Source organism: Saccoglossus kowalevskii, chromosome 3 (assembly GCF_978046115.1).
Source record: "Saccoglossus kowalevskii chromosome 3, keSacKowa6.1, whole genome shotgun sequence".
NCBI classification, from domain to species: Eukaryota; Metazoa; Hemichordata; class Enteropneusta; family Harrimaniidae; genus Saccoglossus; species Saccoglossus kowalevskii.
This window is the reverse complement of record NC_140643.1, coordinates 21,643,031-21,660,611: the sequence shown is the minus strand read 5'-3', so window position 1 is coordinate 21,660,611 and position 17,581 is coordinate 21,643,031. Positions and strand designations below refer to the sequence as shown.

General features: G+C 34.1%; 1 protein-coding gene across 1 annotated transcript in view; it reads left to right on the top strand.

The window, feature by feature from the left end:
• Positions 1-16,359, top strand: part of LOC100376541 (dynein axonemal heavy chain 3-like) — a 118,864-nt gene extending 102,505 nt beyond the window's left edge. Inside the window, exons 75-88 of the mRNA XM_085497361.1 lie at positions 1,074-1,538; positions 3,601-3,680; positions 4,408-4,701; positions 5,327-5,464; positions 5,870-6,130; positions 6,857-6,949; positions 7,225-7,239; positions 9,880-9,978; positions 10,415-10,597; positions 11,053-11,145; positions 11,714-11,887; positions 12,701-12,811; positions 13,327-13,387; positions 13,840-16,359. Of these exons, the coding sequence (XP_085353487.1) occupies positions 1,074-1,538; positions 3,601-3,680; positions 4,408-4,701; positions 5,327-5,464; positions 5,870-6,130; positions 6,857-6,949; positions 7,225-7,239; positions 9,880-9,978; positions 10,415-10,597; positions 11,053-11,145; positions 11,714-11,887; positions 12,701-12,811; positions 13,327-13,387; positions 13,840-13,985 (2,213 nt within the window). The 3' untranslated portion in view covers positions 13,986-16,359. The remainder of the gene's footprint in view (positions 1-1,073; positions 1,539-3,600; positions 3,681-4,407; positions 4,702-5,326; positions 5,465-5,869; positions 6,131-6,856; positions 6,950-7,224; positions 7,240-9,879; positions 9,979-10,414; positions 10,598-11,052; positions 11,146-11,713; positions 11,888-12,700; positions 12,812-13,326; positions 13,388-13,839) is intronic.
• Positions 16,360-17,581: the final 1,222 nt, after the last annotated feature.

Below are 17,581 nucleotides of genomic sequence, written 5' to 3'. Positions count from 1 at the left end.
TCAAAGCGATTGACAGTATATGGGGTGTGTCAAAATTTAACACCCATTTGGTGTTTGATTGTATATTTATATCGTAATCAACTAGATGGAGTTTGTGCGTGTGTGTTTATTTTGTAGCCTGGGATATGGTGTGTGAGTTAGGACGATTTTAAAATCATGTGTTTTATAGAGATCTGATCAAAAACAAAAAAATCCTGCTTCGCATAGCCCTGGATGTATACGATCAAACATTTCAAATACCTGGAATTATTTAGAAACTTTCAGCTAAAATAATTACATTTTTTCATGTGTTAGAGCTTCACCAATCAATGGTTGCCAAGAAAATTGATTTAAAATAACCATTGTGTTGATTCTTCATTCTCATCTTGCATAAAATACTTAGTATAGTTTTGTTTTTTGGAAAATTAGTTTTTTGAAACAAGTAATTTGTGTTATGCTCATGTGTAAATAAACTGTTTTACTCTTTTAGGATTTTTCATTTTTTTTTTATTTCATCTGAAATTTGATTTCGCGGGCAATAAAATAGAAGTGGAAATTTGTTTAGTTTTTGTACACATAGCTAAAATAAATGATAGTTTACACATAAACATAACACAAAGTACTTACTGTATTTCTGATTCTCAACTACCGTAATATTCCAAAACAAAAATTAAATTAGAAAAAAAGTCAGTTAGGGGCACAACTAACTGTGATTCAGTCTTTGATTCTCTGATTATCCCCGAGTCAGACCTCCAGATATACCGGTATCATGTGAACAGACAAACTGCGCTTAATGGAATACGTTTCTCTGTCATTCATATCTGATCATATCGCTAATCTGTCCAGCACTTTGTGTAATGCGAAAATAATCTTTGCATGTTTCTTTTCTAGATGTTACTTTGCATGTTTTCCAGTTGTTTATTCCCAAGCATGCGAATTCTCAACATTTTACTATCTTTTTAAGGATAGAAAAGAAAAAAGAGGTTTTTCTGTCAACCTATATTGCAGCTTTTGTGTGTGTGTATGAGGCTAGCTAGCAGTAATGTCTCCATTCTCTTATACCTAGCTGCATTTTTTGCTTTAAACCTTCACAGGTGTTGTAGAACCTGTTTCAAGAAAGAACACTCTAGATAGCGTAGGCTTTGATAAACTGCGTAAAAAAACTCCATCGGTAGCACTCGACGATTCCAGCACATTTGATGATGACGTTTTCGATTCGGCTAGTCAGAGCAGGTCTGACTCAGCTAGTCAGAGCAGGTCTGACTCAGCTAGTCAGAGCAGGTCTGACTCAGCTAGTCAGAGTAGTAGGAAAGGGAGCGTTGATAGTAAAATTCGCAAGAGTTCTCGAGTCACATTTGATATGTCAGACCAGGAGGAGAGTGATGACGTGGTAGTGGAAGAGATTGTGACCAATCTTGCAACCAGTGGCAACACCACAGCAGATGAGCCTGTATCCCAGCACGCACCACCCAGCACTGAACAGGAAGACACGGCCAAAATTGTATCAGCACAAACCACTTCCAATCGACCTGCCAGTCATGGTCAACGCACTACTAGTAGTATGTCTCTCTGCTTCTCCAATTTCACACAGAGTGTTTTTTTTCAAATTCTGCTCCAGTTCCTTGCCTGTTGTAAATGGTTCTTATTTTAACATCCAATCCATCTGACTTTGAGTGCCTGCCTATCACAGCCTGTTACATCACCTGTTATGTTAACACTTTCACACACAAGCTATTAATGCATTCTGATCAACACTCAGTGGAAAATAATATAAAGAACACTTGGCACATGGTTGACTAGGGCTTAACGTTTAATTTACTGGTTCTTTTTGTTGGGTTCTATCTATATATAAGCAATAGGTGTCGTTTAAGGGTTTACACCATAAAATGGGGGTTATATGGACTCTTAAGTTGGTGCTTGTGTTATCATACTTTTTTTTTTAATTAATTAATTAATTAATTTATTTATTTATTTGTATAATTTATGCCTGTGAAAAAGATCCATACAGTTTTGTAAAACGATATGGGTTGTTCTCGTATTCAAAATGAAAACTATTTTTTTGACGAAATTAATACCTTTATCTGTAATCATTTGCTGGAGAAAGGTGTAATGTTTTAATTGGAGACAAAAATGACAAAACTATATGGATCTTTTTATTTACATTTTGATTTTTTGTAATATTTTGCACCTAATTATTATTATTATTATTATTATTATTATGGTAAATATTTAATGTAAAATATACACACCCTGAGTATTTATTTTATTAATTTATATTATGTTATATTATTAAAATTAGCATTTGAACTTGATAAGTGTCAAATGATTAAAATAGTACTTTAACATTAGTTGCTTTTCCACTATTAATTTTTTTATACAATATGAAGTAAACACACTTGTGCACTGAAATGTTGTCACTGTGCTTGAATAACTTTGGCTTTTGTTTCTAATAATTGGTTTGGACTGAGCAACTTTTACTGGTGTCTCTGATTAATTAATCCCATCAATACCTGCTGTCTGTTCCATTTCAGTCTCATCCAATGATGAAGCAGTTTACTTAAATGTGTATGCTCATAAACATGTAACCCCTCTTCTGATTGGTTGGATTGGTTCTGTGTATAGTTGCACAAAAATCAGTATCAGTAATACTGTTCTGTGGTTTGTTTTTTTCAATTGAGAGATGAATAATTGCTTATATTCCTGGTAATTTTTTTGGCAATTTGGCTGAATGAGACTGTAGTCTGTCTATTGATGGGTTTAATATAAAGAGACAATAATTAGACCAAACATTAATTTGAAACATTATTCTACTACATGCATGTCTGATGTTTGTACTAAATAATAAATAAAATAATTTCTAAAAAAAAAAAAAATTGAAAGTCCTCCAGAAAGATTTAATACTGCACAACTAACCTTGCAACTTTGTTTTGCAATTAAAATTTTCATAATATGAAGCCGAAATAAATATAAAAAAAGTGTTTGCAGTGTTTTGTTTTTCAAGCTAATGTATTGATGTGTATTGATATGTGAAATAAATTTAAATCAATGCATGTTTTATAATGCACAGGTGTGTTCAAGAATTTAATACATTCACTAAAACCCATTGCATGATCTGTGTACAGTTTTCATCTTAAATAAACTCATATTTATTTTTTTTGGTTTACAGTTGTATGTCTTGAAATTTTGCATGTTACATAAGGGCTTCAGCATCTTGGTATAAACTGTCTGTAGTGTGTAATGCATGATACGGGGGATGTTCTGTTAATATAGTCTTTGTAATGCATTGTGGGATATATTTAATTGATTCTCTTTACTTTTGATTTTCAACTTTTGTTTTATAAATTGGGATGTAACAGTGCAACTCTATTGATGCAGAGTTGGACTCTGTTTCATAAATCAAAATCTATCACTAGCTGTGTCTCTGGTGGTATGCAGGAACTTTGAAAGGTCAAAGTTTGCTTCAGTACAGTCTGAAATATAACTCTGTGGATTAAGAGTTGCACTGTGGGAATCATGTTGGTAACGGGGTATTTAAGGTGAATACTTGGAATAAGGTAACTTGAGGTGTTGCTAATATACTGCATGACTGTTATTGATTTCTTGATGTGATGTTGTTTATAGGTATGGGAGCTCAGTCTGGATTGCAGACCATATCTCTAGGTCAAGGACAAGGACCGATTGCCGCTGCCATGATTGATAAGGTGAAAATTTACAGTGGAAGAAGTGTGTCATATATCACATACCGAATTTGCTCTATTTAAATAAAATCCCTAATTGACGCGGACTTAAAACAAAAATTGCATTTATTGTATGCTAGATCATTGAAATTTTTTCTATATAGACCATAAACTTATTTACATCAAGTGCATATACTTTTAACATCTCATATTTCATTGGTGTTACGTCACTGATGTGTTGCAGGAAAATCAATGTACCAGGTAACTTGTCATTAGGCCAGACTTTTATTATCCTTTGTTTCGCGAACCCGCCCGAATGAACAGGAGTCGAAAATGAAATGAAAATAAAATTTTATTTCAGCGTAATTTCTCGCGCCCGCCGACATGTAAGTGCAAAAAATTGCTAAAAAAACTTATTTTTATCTTCATTTTTTTCCCGCCCGCCGCATAACAAACCAAGTTCATTTTCGTGGGAGTATCATGATCAAAGTACCGAAGTCTTGCTCAGATGAGAAACAAGGTTATACATGGAATAATTCTTTTCTCCGATCAATGATCTCACTTACAATTCTTTGAGAATCACACAAATCTAATGGGAAAAAAGAATTAATTTTATATTTTTTCCCACCCTCCTCAAAAAAATTGCCTTATAAAAACTCGAGAAACAAGAAATAAAAAAAGTCTGGCCTTACTTTGATGATATAATTGACATTAATGTCAGTAATTTGATAATGTAAATATTTTCACCCAGGCGATAGAACAAGGCACATGGGTAGTGCTACAGAATTGCCATCTAGCATCGTCATGGTTACCAAAATTAGAGAAAATATGCGAAGAAGTGATCACTGACCCAGAAAGGACAAAGTCAACATTTCGTTTATGGTTAACAAGTTATCCATCACCAGAATTCCCAGTATCAGTCTTACAGAATGGTGTTAAAATGACCAACGAACCACCCAAAGGCTTACGAGCTAATCTACTTAGATCTTACCTCAATGACCCTATCTCAGATGCCAGTTTCTTCAATGGTTGTAATAAACCACAGGTATGGATATCTCATCATTGTGAAAACAACCAATGTTCAGTCCTATAATTTGTCTGGAGTATATAACCACCTGTTGCATGTGACTACATATCAGTTATTAACGTCTTCTCAGAGGTTTTTCTAGAAAAAAACTGCAAGAGGGAGCACTGCAATTAAGCGACGCCACCAAGTGGGGGAGATAGGGTGCCTCCTTATCAGGGTGTGGCGTTTTTGATAATTCGAAGTTAAAAATGAGCATTCTATGGCTTCCTTGGGGCCAAAATTACTATCAGACAGGTCACAGACTGTGTCCACATGTGATCCCTGGTCAATCAGAATTTTATGGTTGCCAGAGGATCTGCTTCCCAGGGTAAAGGGGCGCATGGCCATGGTATGAGGGCGCTTCGCCCCTGTTCCCTTGTTTAAAAAAATCCCTGCTTCTGCCATACATGGTTACATGAAATAAATGTCATCTAAAACTGTTCTCAAAGCTCACCTGTCATGCATGTCACTTATAAAAAATGTCATCATATTTGTCATTTTTCACTCTCATGTTCACCATCTATTTCAAACTGCAATATAAAATTACAGTTTGGAGTACAGTTTCTTCTTATGATGAGATAGATATATTTGTTTTCCTTTCCAGACCTGGAGAAGACTACTGTTTGGTTTATGTTTCTTCCATGCCTTGGTCCAAGAGAGGAGAAAGTTTGGACCATTGGGTTGGAACATCCCATATGAATTTAATGAATCTGACTTGAGAATCAGCGTCAGACAACAACAGGTACAATGGATACATTATAATAAGAAATATTTAAAGCGAGGCAGACAACCATAGCATGTCGTTGTTTACACACAAGCGTCTATCAATTTATCTTTGCGTTTTTAGCATGGATTGTTATTGTCGCTTAGGACTCAATTCCCATGCGTGTAACGACCCCTTCGCTTTAATGATCATATACGAGTTATAGAAATGTGTCGTCTGTTTGTTGTTGTTAAAGGGGAGCAGAGGTCTGGCTTTTGTCACTTTGTGCATGATATTTGATATCTATGAATGAATTCTGTTGATAAAAACAACTAGTATGTGCTGCGAAATGCCCTAAATAATGAAAAACGGGCTGTGAAGTAGACGACAAACATCTGCTTTACCTGGCTTAGCAAACCCTTACAGAATGATTCTTTGTTTTAGATGTTTCTTAATGACTATGATGAGGTTCCTTTGGAAGCCTTAACATACCTGATAGGGGAATGCAATTACGGCGGCAGAGTTACCGACGACCATGACAGACGCCTGCTCAATAGCCTTCTGGAGAATTTCTACAACACTAAAAGTATAACTGATGATAATTACCAATATTCAGAAAGCGGGAGCTACTACTGTCCAGATTCACCTGATTGTGAGGGATATTTAGAGTATATTCGGAGTTTCCCATTCATTGTGAATCCAGAAGTAAGTGTGTCAATCTTTGCGTAAATGGTGATTTGATATTAACGTTTATTCAACACAAACATACATACATACATACATACACACATATACATAAGTTGAGCGTTTGTTATTTAAAGCTTCTCTGTTCTCAATTTGCATTGTTTTTGATGTGGGTCCCATGCCACATGTGTAAAATACATTGTTTGTTTGCACTACATAAAATTGAAATTGTGGCACTTTTTTAATTTTCACTTTAATTCACATTTTAATGCTTCATTTGACCTTGTTGTCCTCATGAGATTATTTTCAGTAGCCTCAACTTGCTTTAAAGAAGACTGTCTTTTACCTCCATGCTTTAAAATAATGGGGCTTCACACATGTAATGTTATGATATGATTTTTACAACTGAATGGAAAATGTATGACAACTACCGTATTCACTCTATTAGAAGAACACATATACCCAAAATTGCATGTATTGTACGCTAGATCATAAAAAATATTAAAATATTACTTATTGTGACCTTTGACACACTTTTGTCATTTACATAAGTGCATGTGCAACCAGGACCAAAAAAAACAAACTTGCTTTGGCCTAATGGGGCAAATATGGTATATGTATACAAGTTTAAGTTTAAAATTTATACGCCTTAGACTGGTCTGAACAACTTGTCTTTTATTTTCCATTAATACTATAACCACCTCAGGTATTTTATTCAATGAATATTTTTGGTTTTCATTTCACTAGGTATTTGGCTTGCATGAAAACGCTGATATCACAAAAGATCAGCAAGAGACGGCACAACTGTTTGAAGGCATCTTAACAACATTGCCTAGACAGGTAATATAATTTATACTCTGTGTTACATTACCTGCACAATATATCATGGTGTACTCTAATTATATTTAATATTTATTAATAATTGTGAAGGAATAATTTTATAAATTATATTTGTAGCACTATAAATGTATTTCATGTAACATACAGTTTTCACATATTAATGTATAATGCTATAATAATAATGCTTTCTGTTATTTTGCACATCAATGTAACGTACACATATATATGGCTGTAATTGGGATTCACGCACTGTATCATATCCTATATGTAAATAGACCAAAGATTCACAGGTATTTGGTTAATAAAATAATGGCTGGCTGCTGATAGCGTGCTTCCTTGTGTTTGGCTGTTGTTGTTTGGTTTTTTTTGCAGCTTTTTATACACTATTGAACTATCAATCTGTATGTTTGCGTTGATGCAGTGATTTGCATGTTGGTGTTGTTGGTCTGCTGTGTTTAAATTTTAACTTCACTCAAGATGCATGTGCACACTCTGAGTAGTGACTTAGTTTTGCGGTTGTTATCACTCTGCCACGTAATTGACCATTTTCCATTCACTGCGAGATCCAGCGTTATGCGTGTAATCGAATGTAAACAAAATCACAGCGTCACAGTGATGACAAAACATTGCGTGTGATTCTACAAATGCAAAAATATTTTGAGGAGATTTTGAAGCTGAATAATGCACTATACACATTTGATTTGATCATCAGTTTTGATGGAGTAAGGGTACTTTAACGCAATTACCCCTTCTCAAAGATCAGCTCGCGACATTGAGCTTTGAAATTAAAATCATTTTTGTAGCAGATATACAATATGCAATATACAAGATTTCGCAGCGAATGGAAAATCATCTATCGGCTTGATTGTAACAAAGCATGGCATTTATTACTGAACTGGCAAAGGATTATATTTCATTTGAATCTTTGAAAACTCTATCGTCTTTGATATCACAACACGAAATAGGACTTTCATAACCATTAGTTTACTTGGTTACTGTTGATTTATTCGCGTAGTGGCATATGATAAATAATATGATATAACCTGCATGCCATCTTTATTCCTCCTCCCCTGAATAGTCATGTTTATACCTATGTTGTTGAACATATCCTTATCACATGACTCTCTTCAACCAATAAAGAGCCTTATAAACATTTGGTGGCCATGTTGGAATATTTACATCACATGATGAAACATGAAACACAGCATGTTAAAATTTCTTTTTTCTTGAAAAAAAAAGCCCCACTTTATAAACCCCTCCCGTTCCCCATTTACCCTTTCCCTGCATGGTGTTCATTATTTTAACCAGTGCACTAACCTGTTTCATGCTTTTATCTCTTCATTTTATTTATTTTGATTTAACCCATAATATGCATGCATGTATTGATTCCACATATAATACCACATGTGTGTAGTCGGTGAGTTGTTAAACTTTTTCATCCACTTCCTGAAGCGTGAATAGACCCAGCTTGACCCTCCCCCAACCATAACTTATTTGACTCATACCCTAACTTGATCCATCAAAAAACAAAAATATGCATATTACCTATACATGTACATATGTGTTGAAAAAATGGATAAAAATTATAAACTTATATATCCTCCAGTGGTAAGTTTTGTTATCCTCAAGTTCATTCGGTTTATATGGCAATACCATTAGGCCGTATCCCTAAAATGTTACTGAAAACAATAATCAGAACTTATGTCAATATGTATATCGACATATACAAAGCACATATAAAACTTTGTGTGTTTTTCTTCTTCACTATCAAATATAAAATACCAGTACTTGAGTTGTTTTTTTATTCTTCAGAGTCTTGATTGATTGTCATGTCATGATTGCAGAATTTGTGCATGTTTTTTGCTTGTTTTCTTTTTCTGTGTCATATATGCTACGTATCATACTTTACAGATTTGCTCCACTAAAATATCATAAAATTTAGACTCATGGTGGAAATTTGTAATTTAGTTAAATAGCAGATACAATTGTACATGTACCTGTTTCAGACAGTGAGCTTTTGCCGTACATGTTCTTTTAGTTATAGTGCAAGCGCTTAATCGAATAACGCATGTTTCTATGCTGATCACAATAAGTCATATTTTAACCTTTTCACCACCATTTTCTCTTTTTTCGTCACAAAATAGTTCTGTTTACAGTCTGCACTTTCCTTCAGAAAATTTGGACAAAAAAAAACAATTTTTTTTATTAAAAACAGAAAAATGACTCAGTTGTGTCTGTTGGCTCCAAAAATTAAGGTTCATTTCCTGAAATATTGAGAAACATAAGAAAAAAGTATGGAAACATTTGAGTGGAAATTTGGTGATGAAAAGGTTAATGATCCAGTATACAATACATGCAGCTGTTTTGCGCTTCTAACAGAGAAAATACGGTATTGCGTTATACTGTTGTCTGTCAGCTGCTGTTGTATGAATTACGTTGTCAGAGGAACCATAGAGTCCTCAAGGTTTCTCACTTCACAGATCAACTAATCTATAAGGCTTCTTATTCTATTTTCTTCTCATCGCTTTTTTCTCTGAAACCACTTATCTAGGTTTTCTATAGTCATCTCTTTATTGACCCCCTGCTACGCAAGTATGGTCAGGTAGACTAAATAAATCTGATTCTACCAACCTTGCATGGTGTTGAAACTTCAATCCAAGTAGTAATAATCTAATTTATTAGATTTTTGTATCATCTGTGTTTCAGTTCACCAGACGTGTCTCCTCTTTACTTTGACTGGCTACTTACCAGCATTTCATTGATGAAGCTTAGTGTTCTTTAAACACATATTTCATTAAGTTGTGTTTTGAGTGATTATATTTCTGTTCATTTATCAATATAAACTTTTTACTTGCCCTGTGTGATTCACAATACTTAATTTCCTCATCTATGTAATTATACTAATACTGTTATTTTTACAATGATTCCAGGCTCAAGGTGGTGCAAGATCAACTCAACAAATCATTGAGGACTTGGCATCGGATATATTGTCTAAATTACCACCGGAATTCAACTTAGAAGAGATACAGGTACTGAAAAAGAAGCGTTATTTTTGTGTTCCTATGTGGCAATCACTATGATTATGGAAAGTCATTTATTTGTCTTCTATATACTGCCTCATAAAAAATAAGAAAGAAAAAAAAATGATTTATGAATATAAAAAAATACTCTTTATTAATGCTTTTTATTAACCACTATAAAACTAAAGATTTAATACTGTAATACCATTTATTTTCACTGACATTCAATTTCACTATTTCGATGTTTTGATCAATTTCACTGTGTTTTAATTCCACAAGTTTGTCAAGGAAACAATGAGTTTTATTGTTATTTTATATATTCATGTAGATTTAATTTAGCGGATTTTACTTGTCAGCGAAAATAGTGAAATTAAAACCCAGTGAATAATTAATGTATTTACAGTGTTTATATTCTTAGGTGATATAACTTGTGATTGATTCGTAGGTGAAGTATCCAGTGTTGTATGAAGAATCAATGAATACAGTACTTGTACAAGAATTGATCCGATTTAACCGACTAACGACAGTTATACATAGCAGTCTGTATGACGTGTTGAAAGCCATCAAAGGATTAGTAGTCATGTCGGCAGAACTAGAAGATGTCTTTGACAGTATGATGGTTGGAAAGGTACACCAGTATTCAGTTTATGAATCATTGCTATTGAATATTGTCTTGTTTGTTATTTTTATCAAATATGATATTGCCATTAACTCTGATCAAATATTGTTCGATTACCGATTACACTGTTCCAGATGTGGAGTTACTACCAAATATGGTCATCTGTTGCCATTATCAAACATAGGCATATTGATACTACATGTATTATTATTACCAAATATGGTCATCTGTTTATGAATAATAGCATTGCTATTACCAAATATGGGCATGATTATACCATTATTATTACCAAATATGGCCTTGCTACTCATAAAATATGAAGTTGCAATAACCAAATATGGACATAAAATGTTATTAAATACATTGTATAAATAAATGTATGAACAATTAACTGCGATAAATGGACCATGCTTCATCATATTACCAATACAATTACCGGTACTATGCTTCTTTTTTTTTAACAGGTACCAGCGCTGTGGGCAGCTAAATCTTACCCTTCACTGAAACCATTGGGTAGTTATGTACATGATTTAATACTACGACTACAGTTCCTCAGGGTAAGAACTATCAGAATTGCTGTAAATCAAGAAATTGACCAGATACAATATGTGAACAACATAGTCTCTAAGACTGTTGATATGTTTATTTGCGTTATTAACACCTCGTCTAGCATTCATTTTGGATATCTGTGGTGGATTTCAGCAGGCCATGAAATGTTAAGGGTATTGTAATCAGTAAAAGTAAAATCCACTAGAAATTTGTAAATAGTTTTGCATGAATGTAAGCTGTCTAAACATGTTTGCCATTTGGTCATTTTAAGAGCTCACAATGACTAAAATTTGAGAAAGTCATGTGTCTTTTTGAAAAATAATCCTTGGTACAATATTTTTCTGATTTTTGCTGAATAACAAGGTTCACAAAAAATCGACAAAATCAAACTAGTTTGCAGCAATTCTAATAACTATCAGTAAAATTAATTTACATGTGCCCCAATTTGTGATTTTCAGTGACAATAAATTCAACATAAAGTGAACAGCAGTGATATGGTATGGTTATTAATTAATATGCCATGTGTTTTCTATGACTAGTTTTTATAACATGTATGCTTTTCATTGATTCCTATAGGATTGGATAACGCATGGCATGCCCAACGTGTTTTGGCTATCAGGATTTTACTTTACTCAGTCTTTCTTAACCGGCTCTTTACAAAACTATGCTAGAAGATACAAGATACCCATTGACCATCTAGGATTTGAATTTGAAGTATTGGATCAGGAAACCAAAATGAGTCAAAAACCGGTAAGTTTCATGTTTACTATAGGTTTGACTCTGACTGGTAATCTTGGTCCTTGTCATGTGACATTGAGTGATCTATGTCTAATATTCAAGTATAGAATGTACCTGCATCTGTTTGCCCATTTTGTATTTTGGCCTCTATTTTCTTTAAATTTATTGCAATTAAGGCCAGACTTTTTTTATTCTTTGTTACTCGAGTTTTTATAAGGCAATTTTTTTGAGGAGGGCGAAAAAAAAAAAAATTAATTTTTTCCCATTAGATTTGTGTGATTCTCAAAGAATTGTAAGTGAGATCATTGATCGAAGAGAAGAAATGAAATAAAATTTTATTCCATGTATAACCTTGTTTCTCATCTGCGCGTGACTTCGATCATGATACTCCCACGAAAATGCAATTTGGATATGGTATGTGGCGGGCGGTAAAAAATTGAAGATAAGAATAATATTTTTTTAGCAATTTTTTTTACGCTTACAAGTCAGCGGGCGCGAGAAATTACGCTGAAATAAAATTTTATTTTTATTTCATTTTTGGCTTCTGTTCATTCGGCGGTTCGTGAAACTAGGGATAATAAAAGTCTGGCCTAATTGCCAAAAATGGAGCACTAAATAGCTGCTGTAATAATTCTATTCACAAATGAATATCATCAAAGTCAAAGAAAAAAATTATTTGACCGAATCTTTCAAAAAAACTACTATTTACATATATGTAGTCTGTGTTGTTTAGGCCACATTTGCCTTGAATGACAATTGTTACTACTTGGGTGTATACATACCTTGTTAATATAATATTAAACTGTATTTATTTGTTTATTACAGAAAGATGGTGTGTATGTAAGAGGTTTATTTATAGAGGGAGCGAGGTGGTCCCGAGACAGAAAAGTGATTGGTGAATCACGTCCTAAGATACTCTTTGACACCGTTCCGATTGTATCCTTTGAATATTAGTAATATTAATTCTAGTCTTTAGTCAGAACATTTATAATGAGCTCTGTCCCTCAGATTAACTGACATAGTTTACAACAAATTATATCATTACAAGCTCTGAAGACTTAGTCCTGTAATTATAATGAAGTTATTTCTGGTTCTGTGTGTTGTGAATGAATTTATCCACCAACTGACGAGGAAACAAAACGAAACTGTTCCCATGACAACAAAAACATGTAAATTATAATCTAATACTACTAGAGACATTCATGTTATAAAATCTGTTATCCTGTAAACTTAAATTTTTACAGAAAGAGAAGTTTGTCACCGACAATAGTCGTAGAACCCCAGAAAGATTTATAAGCTCTATAAATAATTGTGATTTTGACTGATTTGTAAAAATAATTGTGATTTTGACTGATTTGTAAAAATAATTGTGATTTTGACTGATTTGTAAAAATTAGTCCCTCATGAAATTAAACCAGTTCATGGGTAACTTCCTTCACTGAGTAAAATAGATCTGGTTCAAACCTGGAGATAAAGCTAACTTTGTACCACAACCAACATATGCATGTCCAGGTGAGTTAAACAGTTGTACATTTAACTTTCTTTTTGTTTAAGGTTTATCTAGCCTAGTAGTTCAGACCTTAGTACCGATAGTTAGACAATAGAACCAATGGCAGTTTAAATAGTTTTCATGGCGATCAAGATCTCACTAACAATGGAACGCTGTACAGAACATTAAAGGGTGGCAGTCGTCGCGCCATGTCCTCTTCGATATGGGACTCATAGCGACATATACAATGCGTGTGAAATACATTGTTTATTTACATGAAATTCAAACACACGCTGCGCAACGATGAGGACAACTGCATTGCCTGGCTGTGATTTTCAGTGTTTTGCTCTTGAGAAATTATTTCAACACCAGAACGTTATTTTAGTTTACTCATATGTTTGTCGAAATTAAGTGTTTTCATGAATAATTTAAATAATCACATGACATATCGCTTAGTGATTTCATTTTCTTGCAGTATACAAATCAAGTTCAAGACGAGGTGTCTTGTCCACCACTGGTCATTCTACAAATTTTGTACTGGACATCCTGTTACCATCAGACAAGCCAGAAAGTCACTGGAGAAACAGAGGAGTCGCCATGTTATGCCAGCTGGATGATTAAATATCCACCTTGTTCCCTGATTGGCATTACCCAGCATACAGCATAAGATCCTCTACAATGAAGCCACCCAGCTTATTACCTCATACCCGAGTACACAATCACCATTTACCATGTTCAATTTTCATTCAGCATTCATACCAGGCAAGAATACACAGTATCACCTTATGTAATGCAATCCTAATGTATTGCTGGTCAATACAGATTCATACTCTGTATTACAATCCAACTTCAAAAAACACTAATTACTCTTTAGGTTTAAAATTATCAGATTTTTAAGTGAGAGGATAAGTTTTGGATTTTACTATCTGAATCACAGAAAATGGTGAAATTAAAATCTAGTGAATAATGATATAATATCATCCAACCAAACACACATCATTATAATATTGATGAAGGTGGCTATTTATGTGCAGTCATGGTGTGTACTTGGTTGCATGGCTGTAGTTTTAGTATATTATTATTTTGCAGTGCAATCATTAAAGCAATAAAGTATATACATATTATTCTTTACTATCTTATTCCTTACTATGAGTTATGTAAGGCTTTACGGAAGCTCTATTTTAATTTTATTTGCACTCAATTTAAATTTCACCAGGACCAGGAATTCAATTTGATTTTCACCAACCACCAGGAACTAAATTTGACTTTGACTTCTTATCAGGAATTCAATTTGACTTTCACCAATCACTGGAATTCAATTTGATTTTCACCAATCACCAGCAACTAAATTTGATTTTCACCAATCACTGGAATTCAATTTGACTTTCACCAATCACTGGAATTCAATTTGACTTTCACCAATCACTGGAATTCAATTTGATTTTCACCAATCACCAGCAACTAAATTTGATTTTCACCAATCACTGGAATTCAATTTGACTTTCACCAATCACTGGAATTCAATTTGACTTTCACCAATCACTGGAATTCAATTTGATTTTCACCAATCACCAGGAACTAAATTTGACTTTCACTTATCATCATGAATTCAATTTGACTTTAACTTATCATCATGAATTCAATTTGACTCTCACCAATCACTGGAATTCAATTTGACTTTCACCAATCACCAGCAACTAAATTTGATTTTCACCAATCACTGGAATTCAATTTGATTTTAACCATTCACCAGCAACTAAATTTGATTTTCACCAATCACCAGGAAGAAATTCAAATTCATTAAGAACCAGATCACCATCATCATAAACTACCCGTATTTTCAAATCGAATGAAATTCAATTTTGTCACCAGCATTTTAACTGTTTTGCCTATTCACCACTGGCCTGTAAACATTTCCATCACACCGCATATTGAAGATATCAAGTTAAAATATCAGTAAATGCATTTCACATTGTATTGCTTATATCAACACACACAAATTAACTGCACTGTTTCCACACACAGGTAAATAAGGTTGCTTCATTCAAGGTGGCATTGTCATGTGTTCAAAAATATACTCTGATTTGAAGTGCTGCACAATGTAACCTGACAAAACTTGTATGCCCACAGCTCAATGTTATGTACAAAAATGTGTATATATAAATATTTACAGCATTATGTCTTTATACTGTACAATCCCTAGGTAATTTAAACAGAGTATTGTCATTGAATTTCAGTCGTGCAAATCAAAGCTTCCAAACTATAAAAAATACTGAGTATAAGAATATTATTAAAGATACTCCGTCCTTCCGATACTTGTACTTCGTCATCTTGATAATCTTTTTATTCATCAATTATATTTTATAAATTTTTAAATTATTACCAATTTAATTGCTGACCAGAGTTCTGAATGCACTATATCTACAACATACATGCTCTCTGTGAAATCACACATTCATGATCAGTGTTAGTTTGTCCAGGTTTGTCCACATTAATTCTTTCGATAATTTTGTTTACCGCTACAACTATCTTATACACAAGACACATGCCATGCTCACTCTATGGAGAGAACATTGGAGTAAAACGTTGTTTTTTTTGTACATAATCAAGCATTCAAATTCCTCTGTTTGGATAATATAGACATGTGATCCCATGCATAGGTCGCCTTCACCACAGTCTCTCCACAGTGCCTACACCCAGTTAGTGAGGTCATTGCATGTACCTGCTTATCTGCGCTTTAAAGAACACTTTAACTACGGGACTCTGGTTGGTTATAATGTCTTTTTTTATAATTTGTTGATTGATTTGCATTTTATTTTAACTGATCATGATATTGACTGTTTATTTTTTGTATATTTGCTGAGTAAGCCCTGTGCGATATTTTTATCTGCACTTCCATTGAGTTGTCTATACCATATTGTAAATTGAGAGAATTGTATTATAATAAACTGTTTATATATGTTATTTTGTGAATAAAATGAATTGTATATCCAAATTAAGTCTCTGAAATTCGTCTGAAATGGGAACTAAAAGTAGCAGCCAATTGGCTTCAATAATTCTGAGATCTACACCTACATCATCATGGTCTGTTTTTAGTTAAGAAAAGTTTTGTTCTAGAAAATTGGAAATTGGCTTGCGTGATTGCGGTACGGCTTCGAACTGATCCCATAGTTTCTCTGACCTCAGACAACTAATATTCATTAGTTGTCTGAGGTCTGACTCATTGTAACATACCTTATTGTCGCACATCTTATTTTCACGAAAGGTCATTTTGGGCAGAATAAAATTTCATGTGAACATCTAATTAAATATCATGAATAATAATGAGTTTCCAGAAAGTGTCATGGACAATAGATACACAATCTTTGCATATAATCAAACTACGAAGAAATAAATATTAAAACGCTCCCATGACACTTTGACACTCACCTGTGATACATCTGTTCATGACACTTAAAATTTAACCAATGATGTTCAAATTGCTTAGTTTACACGTATCAGGCTTGTATATAGCCTGATATGTCGGCGTGAGTGACGGCCTCGCCGGCCGAACACCTTCAGACGTGTGTTGGGTTTGGAGTACCGCGGAGGGCGCAACTCACGCGACCATGTCAGGCTAGCTTGTCGAGTCCGATACGTCGATCGAATGGTAATCCGCTTTTCTTAAGCCCCTTTCACAATTGGCGCCTCGTGCGATAATTTTTTTTTTTTTTCGAAAATATTTTTTCCCGTCCTGTTGTAGAAGTGTTGTCTTTGAGTCGCAAGCAATATATAAAATCGTAAGGCCATCAATATGACATGTCTGTCTTGAACGTTTTGGATTTGCCTTCTCAGACTTAGCAAATGCAAGAGCCTCCCAGGAGCTATTGGTCGAGCAGCAGCCATGTTTACAGTATGGATGGTCCAGACATTTGGGATGAAAGCTCAGGAGTTCTCGAGCTTATATTGGGGGTGAAACAAAATCGTACAACGTTGCAAAGGGGGCAAGACAGGTCTTCCAATAGTCTTAGGGTGGTACAACGGACTCGTACGACAGGACGCATCATCGTACGACATGAAAATACTCGTGCAACACTCGTTCGGGGTCTTACGAGTGCGTGCAAAGTCGCACAACACTCGTACTGCCTGTCGTGCAATTATTTTTCATCGCGTCAGTCGCTCAAAATATCGGAGCAGCACGGTTTTTTTTCCCGACCGAGATGCGACCATTTTGTCGC